Here is a 24,516-nt window from a genome sequence, read left to right on the forward strand (position 1 = left end):
GCCAATCCTCAACAGAAATGCTCACAACAATGAAAACCTCAGACAGGAGGAAGAGCGCCACCAGCTGGGCAGGCAGGTTACTTGCTCAGCTATGCCTTGGGGGGCACTTTTTTCAGTGCCATTGTAACTTCGAACAGTCACTAAGCGAATTGTTGTAAGTTGAGGACTACTTCCCCCCCCTTTTTTTGGTCATCAAGTTTTTGACACCTTGCTAGTCGACTGGTGGTACTCGGATACTGCCATATCCTACAAGTGGTACAATGGATGAAAAGGTTGAAATGCCCTGTTCTAGTCCAACCCCCTGCTCAGGCAAGAAACCGTATACTCTATAAAATGATCTAGAATGTAATGATTTAATTCATTAACTTTTTAACCTTCCTTCCTCATGTATTTCACTATTTTTCCCTTTGGACATATCAAAAGTTACATTTTGACATTATTTTTAGATATTATTTGATGCTACATTATTAGAAGTACATTATTTGGCAGACTTCTGCACTAAACACTCAGCTACAACGTCCCTTCCCTGAATATAAGTTTGCTAAATTCTGATATTTTGAGGTTCCCCCTTCCTTCATCCGGAATTGCAAAGAATAAAATATACAGGAAGGAAGAGGAGACAAATTTGCTGTAATTCACACTTTCTTGCTAGAAGAACAAAAGTATCTCAAAGGGACATTTGAGTGATCTTAAAAGGACTGGATTAGCCAGTTTTATACTACGCACAAGGGAGAAATTGCCTTCCAGCTAATTCAATCTCAGTTTCAATTGACTTGCTGGTTAATTTGATCAAGAGACACAGAGCTAGCCATTTGCATTCCCAATATCAAGGCTTTTCTGCACATTTGGATCCACTTGGTCATAATTCATTTTATAGTAATACAAGTGAAAAAAAAGTGGTGTCTCATTTCTGGACTCCATTGAGCTCATCTGTTTCATAAGTAATATTCTCTTTCATTTGTTGGGATTATCTCTGAAAGAGACAACACTGGAGGCGTACAGTGGTATCACTGTGGTATTTAAAAGCTGCAGAGTTTTTATAAAACAATAGCGAGCCTGCTGAGTTTCTGAAATGTCCTAATCAGCGAAGATAATTAGATGCCAGCAGAACTGCAGTGGAGTGGAAGTGATGGGAGTTTATCCAGGACTTTTAATATTAGTGTTGTTAATAAATGGGTTTTTAAAAAGTCAAGGTGATCCCAAGATTGCAAAAGGAGTGTGGCCTTGGTTGCATGGCTATGACCACCATCTTGATTTTTTTTTGACCATTCTCTCCAAAAATGATCCCGAATGGCAGTTGGTTGTTTAAGCATCTTTGATACCAGCTTCCTCCCCATGAACAGACATTGGTCTGAACACTCACTGATAGGAAAACTAACAGAGAAATTCATTGGTTAGGAGACTCGTAGAGTGGAAACCAAGATCATGGCATCCGGCCCTGTCAATTCCTGACAAATAGATGGGGAAGAAATGGAGGTAGTGACAGATTTTATCTTCCTGGGCTCCAAGATCACCACATATGGGGACTGCAGCCAAGAAATTAAAAGACGCTTGCTCCTGGGGAGGAAAGCTATGGCAAATCTAGACAGCATACTAAAAAGCAGAGACATCACCCTGCCAACAAAAGTATGTATAGTCAAGGCCATGGTTTTCCCAGTTGCAATGTATGGCTGTGAAAGTAGGACCATAAGAAAGGCTGAGCGCCAAAGAATTAAGGCCTTTGAACTATCGTGCTGGAGAAGACTCCTGCAAGTCCCCTGGACTGCAAGGCGATCAAACTGGTCAGTCCTAGAGGAGATCAACCCTTACTGCTCTTTAGAACAAGGCTTTTCAACCAGTGGTACGGGTACCAACTGTGGTACATTGGCACCTGGCAGGTGGTACGCGACCATCCTAGAAAAGTGGTAGCGGGAGGGGAATGAGCTGAACCGGTGGCAGCACTGCACAAGCCTGAGCGAGAGATGGCTGGAGCTGCGGGGCTATCAGGGCTCAGCGGAAGCACCAGGATCAGTGCTTCTTCAGGGCTGTCAGGGCTCAGTGGAAGCACCAGGATCAGTGCCAGGCTCCAGCTGGAGCTCGGCGCTCATCCTGGTGCTTCTGCTGAGCCCAGAAGAAGCGCCGATCAGCATCTCCAGGGTCTTGTGATTTACATTCAGATGCTTGGCAACTGATTCATATTTATGACGGTCACAGTCTCCAAGGATCATGTGAAGTGACCAAAACCTGCTGCAACCACTCAGCAGACGGGGGGAATAAAAACCAAACACCCCCCACCTCACCCCCGCTGCCAATCCTCAACAGAAATGCTCACAACAATGAAAACCTCAGACAGGAGGAAGAGCGCCACCAGCTGGGCAGGCAGGTGTCTTGCTCAGCTGTGCCTTGGGGGGCACTTTTTTCAGTGCCATTGTAACTTCGAATAGTCACTAAGTGAATTGTTGTAAGTTGAGGACTACCTGTACTTCATCACTTCCCCCCCCCCTTTTTTTTGGGTCATCAAGTTTTTGACACCTTGCTAGTCGACTGGTGGTACTCGGGTATTGCCATATCCTACAAGTGGTACAATGGATGAAAAGGTTGAAATGCCCTGCTTTAGAAGGCCAGATCCTAAAGTTGAAACTCAAGTAGTTTGGCCACCTAATGAGAAGGAAGAATTCACTGGAGAAGAGCCTAATGCTGGGAAAGATGGAGGGCAATAGAAGAAGGGGACGACAGAGAATGAGGTGGCTGGATGGAGTCACTGAAGCAGTGGCGTTAACTTAAATGGACTCCAGAAGATGGTAGAGGACAGGAAGGCCTGGAGGAATGTTGTCCATGGGGTCGTGATGGGTCGGACACGACTTCGCAACTAACAACAACAAGAGTGGAAAGGGCTTGAATCTCTGAAATCCTTCTAGAATGATTCAAGATTCTGCTAAGGTAGTTCTGACAATTGAAATGCTTGGAACTGCATGTCAGCTGTAACTATTAGGCCTCAGGAACCAAGCAGGTGGAATTACTTCTCAAAAGTTTCCTTTATTGTTCCTCTCCTATAGACAGAAATCATGCCAAATTATTATTATTATTATTATTATTATTATTATTATTATTATTATTATTATTATTATTATTATTATTATTATTATTAAAATTAATTGACTGCTCAACTTACCACAAGGTAACTCTGGGTGGTTTACAATATTAAATACTGTATACTCCGAGAATTACTAGGGAGGAGTGTTCTTAACTGTCTTTCCCCCAACCAAACTAAGCTTCAATATCTCTTGTCCTCTGGAATGAAGCCTCTCCCTTAAAATAAAAAGTTAGATTCAGGGGGCAGAACTACTAGGAAATCCCAGACTGCAGATTAACTTGAAAAGACCTCTTTAGGAATCCTGGAAGGTCGATGGCTAACTACTCCTGTTATGAAAAAACAACAACATGGAAAGTTCCATGTACCATAGTACTGAAAGTAATATTCAGTTCTCCCTTTACCGTAAGCCATGGGCCACCACCACTTTCTCTAGAAACAGCAAATAATTAGGGAAAAGAGAAAATGTTTGGCCTCCGTTGAGTGATGTGCCAATGTTTAAGTGCCAACAGTTTCACAATCAGTTGCTCTCCCAAAGACCCTCATTTTCAAAGTAAAACTTGAACCTTTATAGGGCAAGTATTTCAACCTTAATGCATTGGACCAAATGACAGCTGTCCATGGATGATGCTTACTTAGTGGTTGAACTCTTGAGTCCAGATGTAACCATGTTTCATGGATTAATTCTGACATCTAGTGGTCACATCCTCTATTTGCAGTTGTGTATGCAATCCTTTATTTGCACAAGAAAGCAGTAGCAAATCAGTATTGTGCCAAGAAAAGTACACTGGATAGGTGTGCCCATAAAATCACCAGTTTTATAAAGTCTTTACTTTACAAAAGACTTTATTTTGAACAATGGCATAAACCTGATTGACACACCATGTTAAATTATAATGTGAATTGTTTGGTTTTAGCTCAACAAAAGTGATAGTGATCTGGTCATTTTGTCCCCTTTTGGGGTTTTTTTTGGATTGCCTTTGATTTTCCATCACATTAGGATCTACTCCAATAACTTCTGTTATCATATCATATGGCCAAATAGTTCAGGGTTAGCTTTATTATTCCTGCATCTAAAATCAGTCTGATTTCACCTCATCTCTTTTTGAATGAGTTCTTTTTTTTTTTTAATCCCAGATACTCTCAACCATTGTCTTTGATGCCACAAACCAAAGGAGATTTTCAACCATCCAGGTCCTCGTTGTCCCAACAATGTTTTTTCAAAAAGGCAAGGATGATGACTGCAAGGAATATAAATCCTTCCATTCCCTACCATTCAGTCAGAACTGAAGAAGCTTCTTGGATGAAAAGGAAAAGGAAAAACAAAGAAAGTCCGGTTGCCTCATGAAAAAGCACTTTTGGGACAATTCAAAGGCATCTATTTTTCTGTGTTCAGCCTTCCTGATGTCATTACTCATCGTCATTTGTTACAACTGGCAAAGCTGTGATGTTGACAATACACTTCTTTGTTGTCATTGTGATGTCTTCAATATTTTGTCTGGATCTGTCATGGTATTTCCCCAAGTAATAGACATCATTGTATTGCATGGTTACAGTTACTATCCCTATGAAATTTTGAGCCTAGAAAGATGAACCCTGTCCATTTTCAAATTTGCTCCACCTTTTAACATCAGGTAAGGTTGACACTACCTATTGACATGATTTTAGGATTTTTAATACGAGGCAGCAAAACATCTGAACAGAGTTTTTGTCTTCATATGCTTTCTACATGTGTGGGCATTTTTCTTGCTTCTTCTTTAATAATGTCACAAGTTTCAGTCCATAATTCTTCAATCCATTAAATTTTTCTTTCCCTTCACTTAGAAAATCTATGAAAGCCGTAGAACTTTCAGTTGATTATGTGCCATAAAGTCATTTTTGACAACTTGGATCAGTGTTTCTCAAACATGGCAACTTTAAATGTCTATGGAGATTCTCGGTCAGGCAGGTCATGGTTGTCCCAAAGGTGCTTTTTCAAGAAAGTTCTTGAAAAAGCACCTTTGGGTTGGCAACGTTTAGATCTGTGGACTTCAACTGCGTGGGGTGGGGGATTCTGGGAGTTGAAAGTCCACACATTTTAAAGTTGCCAAGGTTGAGAAACATTGACTTAGATAGATTTTCTCCATGGTGATCCTGACATGGTCTTTCAGTTCTTCCAAGGATGCACCGATCACCACTGTAACTGAATTCATCCATTTTGCTGCTTGTCATCCTCTTCTTGTCTTTCCCTCCAGCTTTCCCAGCATTTGAGTCTTTCCCAGGGAGCTAAGTCTTTGCATAATGTGTCTGAAGTAGGATAATTTAACTAGTCATTATTGCCGCCAGTGACAACTGTGATTTGATTTGTTGCATGATCCATCAGTTTTCTCGTCTGTTCACAATATCCTCAGGAGTCTTCTCCGACATTAAAGTTCAAAGGCATCAATACTCTTCCTATCCTGCTTGCCTACCCTACAAGGTTCCATCCAAAAAAAGTGCCGGAACTCCGTTCTGGGCGTACTATGAGAAAAAAAAGCCCTGTGGTTGTATAAAAGTCCAACTTTCGCTTCCATAGACTGTATTGCTATCTTTAGTTTCTGATACAATGGGTTTAAATTGCCTTGGACACGGTGAGTCCTCATCACTATAAAAAGGCAGGGCTATACTGGATATCAAATGAATACATGCAAGCAAATAAATCTATGCTATTCTGTCGGGGCTGCAAAAAAAAGCTCCGGACGACAGAAAATCGCTGCTGGCAGGATTTACGTTGCTAAATATATACTGCACCATCTTTCCCTGTCCGATTCGCTCATTCATTCTACTGGCAGTCTCGGTCTTCCGGAAACACGCCCCTCACCCCCGCCCCTTCTGAACTCCCGACCTATAGAAAACAACTTTGGAAAGAAGGCGGGACCAGATTGGCGCAGGCGTATATACCTAGGGTTAAAAAAAAAATGCTTTTCTATCGCGCCCGCCCGCCTCTGGCTCCTCCTGCGTTTTAAGCACGCGCGCGCCGGCTCCATGCGTTCGCAGTCCGGTTTCTTCCCGGCCTCGGAAGATTCTGCCCAGACGCGGGCGGGCTTTTTTTTTTTTAAAAAAAAAAGCCTTGGGAGGGCTCCTCGCTCGCGCGCGTGCGCGGTAGACAGGCCCGGTGGAGGGTCAGTATCAGGGGAGCGGAGTTCGGGAGGAGCCGGGAACGGCGGGGCGCCTTCCTGGGCCTGGCCCGGGAGGACGGAGAGGCTCTTGGGCAGCGCCTGTCAAACGCAGGAGGAGAGACCGGCTGCTCCGCCGCCCGCGTGCTGGAATAACAGCGGCGTCGGGGCTGGTCCTTGGCACGGGTACGGGGGGGAGCTCTTTTCCCCACCTCTCCCTACTCTTCAGACTACAAGGCCCATCATTCCCGGCTGGACCTGCGCGGGGATAAGTCCGACCCTGGACCTTTGAGGGGGGAGGAAGCGGCTGCCACGCTTGCCTTTCGGGGGGTCTCCTCGATCTTTTGGGGGGCGACCCTCGCTGCCACGTGGACGGGGGGAGCGGCTGCAGACGAGCGGGGTGCTGGGGCCCTTTGCTTGGGTTCTCACGATGCGTTTCATCAGCTCCGTTTCTTTTTTTGGGGGGGGATCTTGCGCTGTGCCACCCCCCCCGGTGACGTCCTTTGGGCGAAGGGTCCGGTCCCCTGCATGACCCGCAGGCGGGAAACGGGTTTGTTGGGGAACTGGTCGTGGGAAAGCAGCCCTGGAGACGGCAGCCTCTTGAAAAAAACTCCAGGAGGCACTAAATGCGGGGCTGCATTGAAGACAGCATCAGGGTGCGGTTCTGGGCATCCTGTCAGATCTCCTCTCCTCTGTCTGAGAGACACCCATTTGCCATCTTTCCTTTCTCTTGGCTAGCTTAGGACAGAGTTTCTTAAACTCTCCTCTCTCAAGATTCCCTTCCTTCCTTCCTTCCTTCCTTCTTTTAAGTTAATTTTTAAAAAATGCGTGTGCGTATACAGTCAAGTCAAATGGTTGACTCTTTGGCAAATGCCTGGAGGGGTTCCCTGCAGTTTTCATGCCAAATTTTCCGGAGGGGTTTGCCATTGCCTCCTTCCTGGAGCTGAGAAAGAGGGACTGGTTCAAGATCACCTGGCTGGCTTCACGCCTAAAGCAGGACTGGAACTCCCAGCCTTCACATTTCTATCCCGGGGCCTTAACCACTACACTAATTGGGTGTTCTAAAAAAAATATGAAGGGTATTTTGATTTTGCAGACAGGAGAGGGTCCTCAGACCATGTTTTTTTTTAAAAAAAAAAACATGAGAGGGAAACACCATGAAATCAGCAATGTGAAAATTAGCATTGATTGAATGTAATGCATTTAATTATGCTCAGTATTTCTCTTGGGTCTTCTCATTCACTCCCCTCCTCCCAAAATGTGTCTCTAATTGCAACCTTGGTTTCTAGTGAGTTGGTCTATCTTATATTCAACTCTTATTTCCAAATTCCTTTGTGGTTCCTGGTTGCTAAGCCACTGGGTTCTGCTCTACAATGACATGAAATAGCTCTCTTATTCTAATTTTTGTAGGGGACTTGTTCAAGAACAATAAAGTCCAGTCCAAAAGCTTTCATCTTGTTTTTAAAAAATATTCTTACAAAAAATGGAGGATAACTCTCTTAAAATAGCACAGAATGGGACCATATTTGGTGTGGAGGAAGAAACTGGGAGAAAAAAGATTGAGTTTTAAAAATGGGCCAGATTCAGCTGGGACTTTGGGGGGAAAAAACATGCCCTCTGTTTTTTCCAATGCATCCCAATGGGAGAGGCAGTAACACAGACTCAGGTTGTTGTCACTACTCCATTCTAAGGCCTGCCTTCTCTCTCTGGGTCATATGACCCAAAGTGGAGCATATGCTGCCCACCCCATGCTTCACAGTGCACATATGCACGGTTATTGCTCTAGAAGAAGCTGTGTTCTGCATGGTTTATTGGCCTTGTGTAACTTTTTGGCAGCCCTGTTAAGTTAGGGAGTAACAGACTGAAAATACTAGAGGTTTCAAGGCGCAGGTTCACCACGTTACCTGTGATAACATTCTTTGTCATCAACTCTGCCTGAGGGTGTATCCCAGCCTTTAAAATATGGGGAACATCTTCTTTGGCAGGTCTTACCTTCTACACTCCCTTTGATTTTTCATGGCAGTATTCCTGTTTATTAAATTATATTGTTTTACTAAATCTTCATACATTTCACTTCCTGATCTAAAAATATTCTCTTTTTACTTTTTTCTTTTTCTCCCCATCCTGGCTATGCTTGGCAACAGTCCTTCAATAACCCTGCTTGTGTGTTCCTCTCCAGCTGCACTGCTGCTTGTGCTTATATGAATTTTCCTTATGTGAAGCCTCTTGCATGACCAGCATGGAAGGATTGTGCATCCTATATTGCTTTTTCCATGATTTCATTGAGAACATTAATGTACACCTCTAGAAAACCCTATATTGTTTGTCTGTCTGTCTGTCCACCCATCCATCCATCCAGTTTCTATATCACCTTTCACACTTGAGTGACTCTGGGCAGTTTATATGCCTATAACTGAGACTTTCTTATTTCCGATTTTTAATCTGATGCAAAATATTTATTGCTGCTATGTTCTTTAGCCTCATATTGATCTGGGAACACATGCAGTTTGCTGTCTCACAAACCCTTAAAACATTGTTTTTCAACCTTGGCAACCTTAAGATGTGTGCCAAGGTTGAAACACACTGTCTTAAAGAAAATGAAGGATTGTAAATACAACAGTTTGCTGTCTTTAGTTGTTCTGACCTTTGTCAAACTGAGTAACCTGGTACTAAGTTATGTATTGTAGAGGCCATGAAGCATGCAGGTACATTTGTTGCTAAATCCTTAAAAGTCATATCCTAGTTTATGGGGAGAGGCAAAAGTGGAAAGTGACTCTGATTTTCATTCATATCTTATTTATGAACTGGGAACATGGTGCTTTATTTTATTAAATAGCATTGCATATGTAGACAGAGTAGCTTACAAAACAAGGACAAGTGCAAAACGATTAAAGTGTAATCTTATATGGAAAACAAATGGGCAGACAAAATCAATAACAATTTAAAATTGAATTGTGGTTTTAAATCTGCTCGATATACAATAAATATAATCTTGTTTTATGTTAAGAGATACGTATTGATCAGCAAGACTGATCAAAGCCAAAAACAACAAATCAGTAGGGATATTTTAAGAACTCTAACTTTTTTCCTTTTTTTAGACTTTGAAACAAATGAAGTACATTTTGGTAACAGGTGGTGTCATCTCTGGGATTGGAAAAGGAATCATTGCCAGCAGCGTTGGGACAATCCTCAAATCATGTGGATTACACGTCACTTCCATTAAAATTGACCCTTATATTAACATTGATGCAGGCACCTTCTCTCCTTATGAGCATGGTAAGATTAGATTAAAACCTGTTCTTCTTACTATAGCAGCAAGGACTGAGTATATCCGCATTCTAGTACCGAAGATACTTTTTATTTAGGACAGTACAGAGAGTCCAATCTGTCCATTGGGCTATTATGTATTATTTATGTTTGCTCGTGTTTTTATTCTGTTTTTATTTGCTTTAACATCAGCTCCTCTCCTAGTCATCCCTATAAAATGGGATGTCCATATACATGTCCATATACATGGACATCAGTGTGTTGAAGTCCACTCATCTTAAAAATGCCAAAAGTGAGAAGCGTTGGTGGGATTCAGCCAGTTCGCACCGGTTCAGGAGAACCGGTAGCTAAATGCGGTTGAGTTCGGAGAACCGGCTGAACCCACGTTGCTTCTGGAAGCCCGTTCTAGGAGGAGGCCTCGCAGGTCTAGAACGGCCCACAGGAAGTGCGTGGATGTCACTTCCGGAAGTCCCTTCTAGGCCTCGGAGGTCCAGGCCTGCAGAGAGCCTGTTGTTCAGGTATTTGAATCCCACCACTGGTGAGAAGCCCACTGTTGTCACTATTCAGACAATGAAAGTGACAGGCTGCAGAGTCCTTGCTGGGATTTGGTTTACAGTGGGAAGCAAATGTGATGTTCCTTTAGAAAGTTGTACAGTAGATCCTAGGATATTTGGCTGCCATCGCCGCTGCTAACCAATCGAGAATATGCTAGGTTTTGGAAGATGCTTTCAGTACACAAACATAGATATATGGAAGAAGGCGACAGAAAGCTTATCTGTGGTTGTCATTTTGTTTTAGGTGAGGTGTTTGTGTTGGATGATGGAGGAGAAGTGGATTTGGATCTGGGTAACTATGAACGGTTTCTTGATATCCGACTCACAAAAGACAATAATCTGACCACAGGGAAAATATACCAATATGTCATCAACAAGGAAAGGAAGGGAGACTACTTGGGTAAAACTGTGCAAGGTAATATATTAAACATGGATTCATTCTCCTTTGACTGTTGCCTTTGGCTGGAGACTTTGTGTAATTTCAAGCATAAAGTCTATGGCTAGTAGTTTATGTACTGTAGCTACTGTCTCTCTCTGGTTATTTTTATAACCTGAGATGAGAAATTTGGGCACTTTGAGATGCAATTGAAAACATTATTAAAAAAAATATTTCCAATAATATAAATAAATAAAGAAGAGAATAATTGTTAGAGCAATTCAAGGATGTCTTTAGGGAATAGTCAAAACATTAAGATATCAGCCCTTGTGATCAAAGCTTCATAGTTTTTTTGTGTGCATGGAGCTTCGATTGCATTATTAAGGTCGCCATCTTGACTTTTTTGACCTTGCCCTGCCGACATCCCTGGAACACCTAATACTATTTTAGTTGCATTTACATGTTGCTATAAGACAGAACAGTGGAGAGATTAGGATTTTCACTCAGGAACACGTTCATGAGAATGCAGTCACACTAGCCAACAGGAATAATAAGGTATCCAGGAACCTTATTGGATAAAATAAAATGGCCAAATTGGTTGGAGTTGGATAGCATCCAGATTAAATTAATAAAATCAAATCACCAGAAATTCAGCAAGAAATGAATATTCAGTGTTAACATGAGATGATTCTAATTGAAACCAAGTACATAACAAGAAATTATTGAAATGGTATCTTTTTTATTATTATTATTTTACAGTTGTGCCCCACATTACTGATGCCATCCAGGAGTGGGTAATGAGACAAGCACGAATCCCAGTAGATGAAGATGGCATGGAGCCCCAAGTTTGTGTGATTGAGGTTGGTGTCCATGGCCTTCTATGTCTCTTGCCAGGATTTCAGACACAATATACTGTAATGCAGTGATGGCGAACCTTTTAGAGACCGAGTGCTCAAAAACTGCCCCTGCCCGCCCACAGGGCCTCTCACTACCTCCACACAGATCGCCCAGGTGGCCCAGCAGCGCCATGGTGGCCATGCCCTCCACCCACACCCCACAGCATTAACTGCACACGACAGGGCGCGAGGGCGAAGTCTTGTCCCCGCTGCCTGGCTGCCATGTCCTTAGCTGCGCTGCTCCACGTGGGCCACGCTCGGGGGCAACTCTCCGGGAGGGCTGCTGGTGGGGCTGCGGGTTGGGGCGACGGCACGTGTGCCCACAGAGAGGGCTCTGAGTGCTGCCTCTGGCACGGGTGCCATAGGTTCACCACCACTGCTATAATGTATTGGTTGATGATTACCACCTGGGTATTGCTAAAGATACGAAACCATTGCTGTTCTTTATTGCAATCATTAATCAGGACAAGAAAATTAATATGCAAATATTAAAAATATCCAAAACAAAATTGATAATGGCAGGATAGTTAAGAAAAGTAGATGAAGGGGAAAAGATTTGGCTAAAAGTCAGTATTAAATCAGAACATGGTAAAAGGGGATTGGGGGGCAGGATTTATGACTTAAGAAAAGAGTGTTATGTTTAATTTTAGATGTCTGTATTTTAGCTCGGAGGAACGGTGGGAGACATTGAAAGCATGCCTTTCATTGAGGCATTCCGCCAATTTCAATTCAAAGTCAAGCGAGAAAACTTCTGTAATATTCACGTCAGTCTAGTTCCCCAGGTAAGATTCCATAAGGCAATTCCTTGTAGTGTTGGCCCTAAAGAACCTGGGTGGCTCTTTCTAAGGCTTTGGGTTAGGATATCTAAGGCAGGGGTCTTCAAACTTGGCCCTTTTATGACTTATGGACTTCAACTCCCTGAATTCCTCAGCCAGGCATGCCTGGCTGAGGAATTCTGGGAGTTGAAGTCCACAAGTCATAAAAGGGCCAAGTTTGAAGACCCCTGATCTAAAGGGTGGGAGAGTGTTTATATCATCTTGCTTGTTCTGCTTCAATCATATGAAGCTAGACAAACTAGACAAATAGATGAATAAACAGATTGCAGGAATGACCTGAGGGTTTTCAAAGAGGTTGGAAAATAAATCTGATTTTAATTTGACACATTGTCTTCTTGTTTATATTTCTTGGCCTGGGTTTATTAGCCAAGTTCTACAGGGGAGCAGAAGACAAAACCCACCCAGAATAGTGTTCGTGAACTACGAGGCCTGGGTCTATCACCAGATCTAGTAAGTTTTTCTAAGATGTATATAAAAAATACTGGCTGGATTTCAAACTGCTATCAGGCTTATGATGAGAAGATGTTTTTCAGTAATTTGAGAGAAGTATAAAATAAATTGCTGTGATAGAGATAATAGTCTGTTCACAGAAGCTGAGAAAGTATAATGTGGTTAATTGTTCTTTGGTGAGCTAACCAAATTCTGTTTGAAGGCTAGATTTAAACCTTGGGCAAATTTTTGAAGGTTTCCCTATTTTCTTTCCTAGATTGTGTGCAGATGTTCCACACCTCTGGATACCTCAGTGAAAGAAAAAATTTCCATGTTTTGTCATGTAGAACCAGAACAGGTAAAGTTGCTTCAACTTAACATAGTAACTGTTTCTGCATGCACAGAACAGATCTAAGTTATGAACTCCTATGTAACTTGTTAATTGTCTAGGAAAAAAAAGAAACGCAGAGGGTGCATTTTCAATCATTTATTACCAAATCACGGTGGTGACGAATTGTAAAACAGGTGTTGAAGTTTTGCCTGTAGGCTGATGGTTGCCTATCTTTCCTTTTCATCAAAGCTCGGGAGACCTGCATCTAGGTCAAATCAGAGAATTCTGTGCAGCAGATTTTATGTATGCAAGCCCCCTTTTTTCAAATTAGCTGGGACTTGCATCATTATGTGTCTTGCGGGATGTGGCTCTAAGATCTTAGTAATATTTGCTTAACCAGGTAATTTGCTTTGCTGCAACAGGTAATCTGTGTCCATGACGTCTCTTCCATCTATCGGGTTCCTCTGTTGCTAGAGGTGCAAGGAGTGGTGGATTATTTTCGACACAGGCTCAACCTTCCCATTGAAAAGCAGCCCCAGAGAATGCTGATGAAGTGGAAGGAGATGGCAGACAGGTGAGTTTCTCTGGGCAAACAGTAATTCTGGCTAGTTTCACTCAACACAGTAAGCCCTAAACCTAAGACAACAAAACACAATTTGTGTAGTTTGATATGTTCAAAGAAAGTATGTTATTGCTTGCAATGATGGTCTGGTTACCACAACCAGCTAAGACAACCATTGAACTCCCACAACAATGAATCATACACCACCAAAATTTAGATTGCCATAGTGTAGATTGCACCACTTCAGACCACAGATGAAAAGCATATGATAGTGATGGCAAACCTTTTAGAGACTTGAGTGCCCAAACTGCACTTATGCATCGTCGAGTGCAAAACCCACTTATGCACCGTCGAGTGCCGGGTGGGTGTGCCCCATTGGGTGGGCGTGGCTGCGGTGGTAACGGCAGACTGGGTGGGACTAAAAAGTTCAATCAATTCCAACTTTGCAAGATCTTTGTTTTTCCCGCAAGAAGTTGAAATTGACTGATTGAACCTTTTTTTTTTTTGCACACGGCGGCGGAGGCCTAAAGCGAAAAGGGTTTTATAAAACCCAGCTGAAGGCCTAGGACTGGGGTGACGGTGCGCGTGCCTACAGAGAGGGCTCTGAGTGCCGCCTCTGGCACCCGTGCCATAGGTTCGCCACCCCTGGCATATGACTTGGAATCCTCCATTATAGTGAAGCCGTGGTGGTGCAGTGGTTAGAATGTGGTATTGCAGGCTAACTTTGCTCACTGCCTGGAGTTCAATTCCTTCAATCCTAACTGGCTCAAGATTGACTCAGCCTTCCATCCTTCTGTGGTCGGTAAAATGAGGACCCAGATTGTTGGGGGCAATGTGTTGACTCTGTAAATTGCTTAGAGAGGGCTATAAAGCACTGTGAAGTGGTATATAAGTGCTATTGTTGTTGCTTTTTTTTTTTAAATGGTAGGATCTTTGGGAGATACATGCTGGACTAGTATATCTCCTGATTTGAAGACACAATTTGTTTAGCTTGGCTCTGGCTGAGCTATGTTTTAATTTGTAGGATGTCTTTAATAAAGCCACCTCTGCATCCAAACATAGTACATGTTACAGTCTGCTTGCTTTGGACAGAGATGGGGGGGCATATAAATTTAATAATAAATTTAGCAATGTTTAATAATTTGCATTTTATCCAATTTACTGACTGTGTGGGCTGGGCTTAAGTGGATTTTAATGGGGTGGTGATGGTGCTTTGAGTTGGAATTGAGTCCTGGCAGCTATGTAGACACGTCTGTGTCATTTTCTAGGCAGCAGTTTCAGAAATGGTTACTCTGGCCTTCTTCCTAGGACTGAGAGTCGGTCACCCAGCTGGTTTTTGTTTCTCTGTTTCTTTTGAGATGATAATATTATATTCACTTTTTCATTCCATACTTTTTATATTCACTTATTAAATACGTGGTTTTGGTTTTTTACACAGATATGATCGCTTATTGGAGACCTGTTCTATTGCCCTGGTTGGCAAATACACAAAGTTTTCAGATTCATATGCCTCTGTCATTAAAGCCTTGGAACATTCTGCTCTAGCAATCAATCACAAACTTGAGATAAAGGTATGTTTTTTCCATTGACTAAAAAAATATATCTTTCTTTCTTGCTTGGTTTAGTTTGAAACTTAAAATCTATATGGGTGTCTGCCCTGAGTTGATACTGGTAATGCTACTTCTGGCACAAATTCTACTATGTTTACCAACAACCACAAAAACTAGCCCACTTCATATATTACAGCAATGTTAGAAGAGCTTAATAATGTGATAACAACAATGCAAGCATTGGTCATAATGTATAGGAAAATATTTGGGATGTTGATACTGCTTCAATCTCCTAGTTGGCTACCACGCATTTCCATAGCTATATAAAAATGAAAATGAATCAAAAGACATACTGTACACCACTGTTTCTTAAAGTGTGGTTCAAGGACTCCTGAGGGTCCCCCAAGGCCCTCTTGGGTGCATAAAATAAAAACTATTTGCCAGATATTGAAGATATTCACAGAAATATAAAACAATGTCAGTCTTATTATTTTTTATTTGTTAAAATAGTTTATGAAAATATTTATGTTAATATGTTTAATATTTTTATATGATTCAATAAATAAATATTCTATGAATGTGTTAATTTTAATACAGTAAATATTGATCAATGTAACCCACACAAACAAATGCTCTTTTGTGGTCCTTCATAATTTTTAAAAGTGGGAAGGGTTTCTGAGATCAAAAAGTTAAATAAAAATTGATGTAGGGAATTTCTGCAATCCCTCAAAAGAAGGCTGAAAGCTCTAAGAATTTTGATTGCTTTGAAGGCATCATGGTGATTTGATCATTAAAATGATCTTTTTTTTATCATCAGCTTCTTACAGCTGTGTGTTTTGTTGATTATTAAACTATTTTAAGATGAAAGAACCTTCAAGGTCTATAATTTGGAACAGAAGTTGTTTTAAAAAACAATAAAGACTAGGAGTGAAAATCATTTGGTCAATATTTTATCAGGTAATATAGTACATCAAGGCAATGTTCAACAGACATTGACATTCAAGCTCTAAAATTAAACAATCTTCCTCTTTTTCCCCAGTATATTGATTCTGCTAATTTGGAACCGGTTACACTGCAAGAAGAGCCAGTTAGATACCATGAAGCCTGGCAGAAGCTTTGCAGTGCTGAGTAAGGCATTCATTGTCTTCTTCTCTATGATGAGAAAATGTTTCCTGCTAGTTTTATTGAAGGGTTTTTGTACTTCTCTCAGCGATAACTTCGCTTTTATTAGGCCAGACCTGTTGAGCTTTCTTTTATGAGTTAGGGACCAGGCCTCATTTTCTATTACTGAGCGACAGGATGAAGTACATCAGAAACAAGATTATGTTGATGGCTCTGTACTAATCCCACGTGCTTTTGAATTCTTTGGAGTTGTATAGAATTAGGGTGACATATAGAATAATAGAATCTTATGGTGAGAAGGGCCTTAGGGAAGTCTTTTCTTGAAGACTTTCTGTGAAAGAGCACCCACAGCTTCAGGGGGCAAGCTGTTTCACTGCTTCATAGCTCTGTCAGTCAGGAAATCCCTCCATATTTCACAATTAAAATTCAATCCATTGGTTCTTGTCTTATCCTCTGATACTCTGGATAATAAATCCACACCCTCTTCCTTGTGACATCCAATCATGTTTTGGAATGTTATCATAGTTCCCTTCTCTTCCTTAGGCTAAATATAGCAAAATCCTTTAACTTTTTTGTTTATAAATAACATTATAGAAGTTCCTTATTCACAAGCCACATGCTGTAGGTTGCCTCTTGGTGATGATCAATATGATTCTGCCACAGAATGAACAAATGGGATCCCGGTGCTATTGATATGGGTGGCAGGGGCTCTCTAATGCTCAAGTAGTTTTCCCAGCCTTTCCTGGAGGTGCTAGAGGTTGAACTCTGGACAATCAATATTCAATAGAAGGGCGTTATTATGATCTGCACCTGTCACATTTCAGCTGTAAATCCTTGCTTGCCTGAAACTTCTTCATTTTTGCTTGTGACTTGTGTTGCAAAAACTCATCATTTTGAGCGGTGTTTCTGCATTTTATTGTTTCCTATTTGTGGTGTTTGAATAAACAATAATATGGAGAAATTCTTGCTGGATTAACACTGGGCTAAACCATGGTTGTTTCCACTAAAGTTGTTAAATAAAGCACCAGGGATGTGGTTTATAAACAAAACGACTGGGATTTTTTCACTAAGCGTCCTTAGTTCAAACTAGGCAAAGTGCATTGTGATGTAGTTTGTTTTGTGAGTCCAATTTATTTTCAGAGGACTGGGATAAATATAATGCAAAAGTGAAGTGAATGCTCAGGTTTATCCAGTAGACGACCTTCTTTTTGTTTAGTGGAGTCTTGGTTCCAGGTGGTTTTGGTGTTCGAGGCACAGAAGGAAAAATTCAAGCCATTTCTTGGGCAAGAAAACAGAAGAAACCTTTCCTAGGTGAGAAAATATGCTTGAACGTTATTTTTTGTATGTAGTTTACAAGGCATTGGGTCTGTTCTTTGAGAGATCTTTGTGTGCAACAGTTTCTGCCTGTCCAGTAGGACCTGTACTATGGGTGCCCTCCAGATCCTTTCAATTAATCAATACCATCTCTTGAGAACTAAGAAGGATGTCTTCTCTGTCATGTCCCATACCCTCTGGAACAGCATCTCTGCAGAGATTCATGTGACCCACCCTTGTGATGTTCCCAAAGTCTTTAAAGACTAGGCTTTGCTCCCAGGCCTGCAGATAGAGTGGTTGTTGAGTCCATTGAATTTTCTTCTCTGTGTGGATGTTTGTTTCTTCTGCCCACATATGAACTTTTTCCTATAGTTCTTTATTACAGCATAAACTGTTCGGTGGCCTCTAAAATTAATCCAATCAGTCAATCGATTAGATAAATACAATTCAACTAATTGCTTTGAACGTGAACCAGAATTGAAATGGTCCTTTCTGTACCAGCTTGCCTGAAATGATAAGTTAAAGAAATATTGTCCAGTATTATCCCAATAAACCTGTACCTGATGTCTTTGAAATCATGTGTGGCCAGACTGATGCATAATTGTCAGGCCATAAATTATCCCAGTGGTCCTCCTGTACCTGATCTTCAGCTGCTTATGTAGAGTCTAATAGAGGAGGATAATGGGAATTCTGTTGGGTATTTGAGAATTCCAATGCATATTTTTTTAATATATCTCTTTGCTCTGTTTTCGGCAGGAGTCTGTTTGGGAATGCAGTTGGCCGTTGTGGAATTTGCCCGAAATGTCCTTGGTTGGCAAGGTAAAGATGTAGGAAAATAAACATTTGGGCCTAAGAATGCTAATTCTTAAAATTACTTGCAATATACTAATTGCTGTAGGGTAGCAATATACTGGGAACATTTAAATCTCAATAAAGCTTTTTATACTCGTAAAACAATTGTATCTATTTCACTTTACCCAGTTTTTACAAGAGTTTATAAAGGAATGAGCTTTCAATTCTCTAAATTGTTCGCAATACAAAATATAAATCTCCCATGTTTTTATTGCTTTATTTACTAGCCTAAGTGTAGAGATCTTAATAAGAAAGCAGCTATTTACAACATTCAACTTAAGTAGTGGATTATTAAAATAAACAACATGGTATGTTAATGATTTGGGTAGGATTGCATTGACCATGTTATGTTGGAGCATTTGCTTCAAGTCTTGGGTTACGTTGTCATTAATGCTAATTAATGGAAAAGCTGCTTTCTGCTGGAAATGTAGATTTTTTTCTTAAGATCCAAGGCGTTCTGTGATCAAAGCCTGTCATCCACAGATGCCAACTCTACAGAATTTGACCCCAAAACTACATATCCAGTGGTGAGTGTGATGATACTTTTTTAATCCATTGTGGTTTCTTTTCATGTACACCAAGAACATTTCTTCCCTCCCTCCCTCCCTTCCTTCTCACAACAATTATTTTGAAAGGAAATGTAAAAAATGGTCTAATTAGAATGAATCATGATGAGAATAAATTAGACTTCTCCATCGTGCTATGACTAATGAACTTCTGTTAAAATGTTGTCTGATATTTGAAGGTAGGTGTTTCTCAATGAGTTGCTCTGCCATTTGTTTTGTAGATATGAAAGTCCAGATTTTATTTTATTTGGCGCCAGTGAATCTCTCAATTTGACCAAAAAGAATGTGTGTTCTTACGTTTTTACTTGACTTTCTATTCAAGAGTACTTCAGATACTGTAAAAGTAAACGTTTGCATGTTTGTATATGTATGTATGTTGCACACACATATTTTACACATTATGAGTTCCGTGAATATATTCTAAAACTCATGCTAGACATAAAAAAAATACTGTATGAGCAGTCAGAATGGGGGGCTAAGCCCTTCTGATGAATTACCAATGCCAGAAACTATCAGTTTTGTTTTTAGGCACTACTAAACCCAGCTTACAAATTTTGTTTTCCCTACATACTTGCTTGTATTCTTAGTTGCCTTAACTTCTTCTCCATCACATCATACTCTTCAACTTCTCAGGTAATTGACATGCCGGAACACAATCCAGGTCAAATGGGTGGGACCATGAGGCTGGGCAAGAGGAGAACCATCTTCCAAACCAAGAACTCAGTCATGAGTATGCTTTTCTTGGCCTTCCTTTTGTTTTGTTTTGTTTTCCCTTTCCTTTCCTTTTGAGTCCTGATTGTATTTTAATTATACAAATACCCAGGCTGCCTTAAAGTACTGGAAATTATAGCTAACGGCCATCCCACTTTCCTAAACATTTGGGGCAACATGATGACATTGATAGTAGCTCTATAAAGAAAAAAAAATATCTCAAACTTTGTATTATAAACTTAGGTATTTACTAGACCAGGGGTCTCCAACCTTGGCAACTTTAAGACTTGTGGACTTCCACTCCCAGAATTCCTCTTCTGGAAGTGGAAGTCCACAAGTCTTAAAGTTGCCAAGGTCGAGCACCCCTGTACTAGACCCCCATGACTCCTTGTGTCATTGTTTCAGAGATACTTCCTTACCAGAGCTTCTAGTGTACTTAAAAAGTTCTGTAAAATTCAGGGAAATATTCAGAGATCTGTATCTTGAAAGGAGTCCATGTTGAACTGTGTAGCACAGTCAAACATCAGTTGACTACAGGAAAAGTTTTATGACATTGAGTATTATGTCATAACATGATTGATGATAATGTTTAGGTCACAAAATGTTTTATAAACTTGGTCAAATTTCAATTCTATGGGAGTTATGGGTCCCAGATTTTGGATGCATTCTGTAAACTAGTTCATTTGAGGCATCTTGGTTCAAAACATTTTGCCCTATGATACATTGCTCATGCATTCTTTCTTTGGTGGCATGTTGGTAAGCACAAGAACTGCTTTCTGATAAAGTTTTCTGTAAGAGGACAAAAATCAACATCATCCCAGGAAAGGGCAAGGGGAAGGTAGGGTGTTAACAAGTATGCTAATTTCAAATAAGCAAATGGCCATATATTTTCTTCACCCATAGGAAAACTGTATGGAGATGGTGACTACTTGGAAGAAAGGCACAGGCACAGATTTGAGGTATGGCTACTTGTAGTAGAGAAAGGTGGGGGGAGGACCCTTTTTCTCCAAAGTCCAGTTAAAAAAAAATCACCCGGTGTAATTGTCTGTTCATAGGTAAATCCAGAACTGAAAAACTCATTTGAAGAGAAAGGTATGAAATTTGTGGGCCAGGATGTGGAAGGAGAGCGAATGGAAGTGGTTGAGTTGGAAGGTGAGCACTGATCTGTCACCAGAAGGTTGCTATTGTTAATTGAGGAAAAGTTTTAAGATTTGTGGAAGTGATCTTCCTTGGATAGAAAAAAAAGTGAGAATTGCTACATCAGTTCTTTGAAAAACAAATATCAGTGATGGCTAATGTGAGGTCCTTGGTGCTCTCTGAGTTTGGTTTTCTTGCAGATATTTCATTACCAAACTAGATAACATCAGTGATTTACCTAGTTTGGTAATAAAACATCTGCAAAACAAAAACAACCAAGCTCAGAGAGCATCAAGGATCCCCCAGGTCAACCCTGAATACAAATATTCTCTTCCATGGCTATGCACCTGTACCTTTTTATAGGATACTCATGTAGTCTTATGAATAGTTTTGGCAATTAAGCTAATAAAGCATGCCTTACTTTCTCCTCCAGAGCATCCTTTTTTTGTGGGGGTTCAGTATCACCCAGAATTCCTATCCAGACCCATAAAACCCTCTCCTCCTTACTTTGGCCTCCTCCTGGCTTCTGCAGGAAAACTCTCGCATTATCTCCAGAAAGGTTGCAGACTCTCCCCTAGGTAAGTCCAGCCTGCCGTGTACCTTAATACTTGAAGTGACTTAGAGATTTGGGACTGTGTGAGCTCAAGTTTACATCCATTTGGCACTGTAGCCTTCATGATATATCTTGCACCTGGACTAAAATATTAATAATGCATTGTGGGGGAAAGTACAGTATAAGGGCCTCTATGCTCTGACTGTGCTTCTGTTTTGATTCTGTGTGAAAGATAAATTAGTCTTTTTCGATGGTCATCAATGATAGTATATTGATGATATATTTTTGGGAAGATTTGGGGCTCTGGTTCATGGTTAAAGGAAGGTCAGTTGTTTGATTATCCCTCTACTTTTTTTCTCATTGCCATTAAGCAAAAACTTTGATCTCTGCCTTGTCCCCAAGTTAGTTCTAGTTCTGTAAATTTGGCAAAAGGGTTATGACAAACCAGAAACAGCTTCTTTGCCAAATTATGTTAGAAAGGTTAAAGGAGGAAGAAAACTTCTCAAATACTAACTTTAATTTGCCCTGCTTTACTAAGCTCCTAGTGATAATACATGGAGTGTATATGTGTGTGGCTGTGGCTGTAAAAAGAGCATCATTGAATTTTATCAGTATCCAGATGTGCTCTCTCTCTTTCTGTCTCTCTCTCTCTGTCTCTGTCTCTCTCTCTCCCCCTCCCCCCATACACACACGAACATGTACATTATCATGCAAGACTTCGCACTTTCTGCAAAATATGAATTCTAATTTACAATTTAGTTTTCTGCTTTTTATGTTGATGTGTGAATTCCAAGTATTTTCTTTTCTGCATCTAATCAAATAAGTATTTCTCTTGCTTTCATGTATTTGCGTTTTTAAAGAAAAAGATTGGTTCTGAGTTATGCTTGAAATTAGCCTGGCAGCAAACGCTTTCAAGACATTTGTAGCCCATCTAATGCTGAGTCCTCCTGTAACAGATCATTTTATGTTACAAAACAAGAATGGGTCCCCACTATGTAAAAAAAATTTTTTTTATATAAATACAGCCAAGCAACCTTCTCTTCGGGAATCTCCAGTGTTTGCAATAGATCAGAGTATGTTCTTTATCTCGATTTCTCTTGCCTCAGCGACCAGAAATTCTAGCTGAACCAGTAGACCAAGAACAGAGTTTGTTATGTATGTAAGAGAAATCCTGTTATTTTTCTAACAGCCTGAATTTTACAGGGACACCTATAGTGACAGAAGTGGAAGTAGTTCCCCTGATTCTGAGATCACAGAACTGAAATTTCCTGCCGTGAATCATGAGTAAACTGCTGGTAAAATCTATTTTCCATTTTCTGGGTTTTTAACATTATTTCTTTCCCTGTTTGCTTGTATCACATTTCTTGGGAGCAGGGGATGGTGGTAGTCAAAATGACCAGGTTAAGTATTTTTAAAATACCGATAAATTTGATATAAATATTTCTGATCTTCCTCTTTTTCTCTCTCTCAATCCCAACCTACCCACCATCCAGGTGTTTGGAAATTCTTCATTGGACACCATACGTCCCGGGGATTTTGTAGATCATGTTATTATAATTATTTTTATTTTTGGGAGACATCATTTCTTTTGTTTGATTTTATTTTTTTAAAGAAATTGTTCCATGAAACTGGCATTGATGCCTACTTGTGCTCAACTGTGAGCTTACAAACCTGAAGTGCAGAAGCTGAGGGAGGGAAGAGACATTTTGGACATGTAAGGAGGTTTAACAGGCCATTTTAAATGCTCACAGAAGATGCCATGCAGAGTCTCTGTTCAGGATTTTGGTTCATCTCCATTGTCGGAGGTGTACATTATATGGTTGACATCTCAGTGGAAAGTTGTACAAAGCAGGCAATTATCATCTTCTAAAGTATTCTAAAATAAACTGGTGCTACACCTAACATTGCTTAACCTTTCTCAAGAGTATAATTTTCCTGTTCACAAGATACAGTGTACTCTGATGCTAAGCAAGTCTGGCCACATTCAAAGGTGTTTCAAAAATGTGAGTGCGTCAATTTTCCCCCCTCCCCCCTACCATTTTACACATTTGTTGGAGGGGTGGGCATGGCTTTCTTTAGTTCAGCTTCCTGAACTGATCCAATTCCTTGCATCAAGGGGGACGCATGTATGAGAAAGTGACTTTTCAGAAGTAGCCTTTTGCACCTCTCATTGAGAGCGTTGCCTTGGACTGGAAAGAAGCACTGAGGGTCTTATTTTTTGAAGAAAGACCACCCTATCTAGAACAAAGAGCTCATGTTGGCATATGGGCTGTCCCAGGCACCGGTTTGTACAAGGGGAAGGATGTGTCCAGCGACATGCAGATGCAGCTTTAGAAGAGAGAAAGGATGAGCTTGCAGACGTGGAGACTGCAGAAAAACATGGTTTATGATCTTTTCCCAGTGCAGATTACATAAACTGCGTTTCCAGCAAGATAGGTGAAACTGTTACTGCAAACATATTGGATGTACAGATCCTTTTCAGTTCATTAAAACATTGGGAAAACAATTGGTCTTTTCTGTCTGTTTATATAACTTGAAAACTCTTTTTTTCCCCCATGTACTCCCCATTTCTCTGAGTTAAAAAGTGGAATTTCTTTTGAAATTACATTTTCCTCCCTCCCTCCCTCCCTCTTGATTATTGCTGAGATACCTGGAATACTAGAAAATGATAGGAGAATCAGCACCATCCTAACTCCACTGTCCCCAAATCACGCTAAGGGCCAACTGAAAACTTCCCAGGACCCATTGCCTAATGTTTACTCAAGGAATTAACTTGTCTGCTGTTCATTGACATGTGGAAAAGAGGTTGCTATAATTTTATGATCTTAAACATCCACCCATATAAATGCTGGTGGATAACTGTTAAAGAATATTAGTCATAAGCCAAGTTTAGACTTTTAACCTGCTTGAACATCCCTAAAATCCCAGCAGTAACTCCCTGTTTTTGTTTCTAAGAAGAGAATATCCACAGAGTGAAAATAGGCAGAGGAAGGGGCAGGTTAGAGAAGAGGGATGATGGGAAATTGATCTGTTAATGTAGTTGCAAACAATGTGTTTTTTCCCCTTTAAATACCCATAGCATGAAATATATTGATGCACAATACTGCATGTACAAAAGGGGTGGGATTTCTATCGCTTTCATCAACCGGATAACACACACATACAAAGAGGAGGAAAAAATTGCTTTCTCCAATGTTGGTTGCAATAGGATACTCTACAGGTATTGGAAAGGGGCTAAGCAGAGCCTAATAATGGC

General features: G+C 40.6%; 1 protein-coding gene across 1 annotated transcript; it reads left to right on the plus strand.

Moving 5' to 3' along the window:
* The first annotated feature begins 6,377 nt into the window (after window positions 1–6,377).
* On the plus strand, window positions 6,378–23,766 carry CTPS1 (CTP synthase 1). Its single transcript, XM_015816596.1, has 19 exons — window positions 6,378–6,390; window positions 9,303–9,480; window positions 10,270–10,440; window positions 11,161–11,261; window positions 11,963–12,079; window positions 12,500–12,583; window positions 12,840–12,920; window positions 13,316–13,467; window positions 14,894–15,026; window positions 16,045–16,133; window positions 17,344–17,438; window positions 18,198–18,260; window positions 18,777–18,820; window positions 19,493–19,589; window positions 20,474–20,529; window positions 20,626–20,722; window positions 21,141–21,285; window positions 22,464–22,555; window positions 22,754–23,766. The coding sequence occupies exons 2-18, from the start codon at window positions 9,315–9,317 to the stop codon at window positions 22,546–22,548; spliced, it is 1,776 nt and encodes a 591-aa protein (XP_015672082.1). The 5' UTR covers window positions 6,378–6,390; window positions 9,303–9,314; the 3' UTR covers window positions 22,549–22,555; window positions 22,754–23,766.
* Window positions 23,767–24,516: the final 750 nt, after the last annotated feature.

This window comes from Protobothrops mucrosquamatus, unplaced genomic scaffold (assembly GCF_001527695.2).
Source record: "Protobothrops mucrosquamatus isolate PMUCROS unplaced genomic scaffold, P.Mucros_1.0 scaffold468, whole genome shotgun sequence".
NCBI classification, from domain to species: domain Eukaryota; kingdom Metazoa; phylum Chordata; class Lepidosauria; order Squamata; family Viperidae; genus Protobothrops; species Protobothrops mucrosquamatus.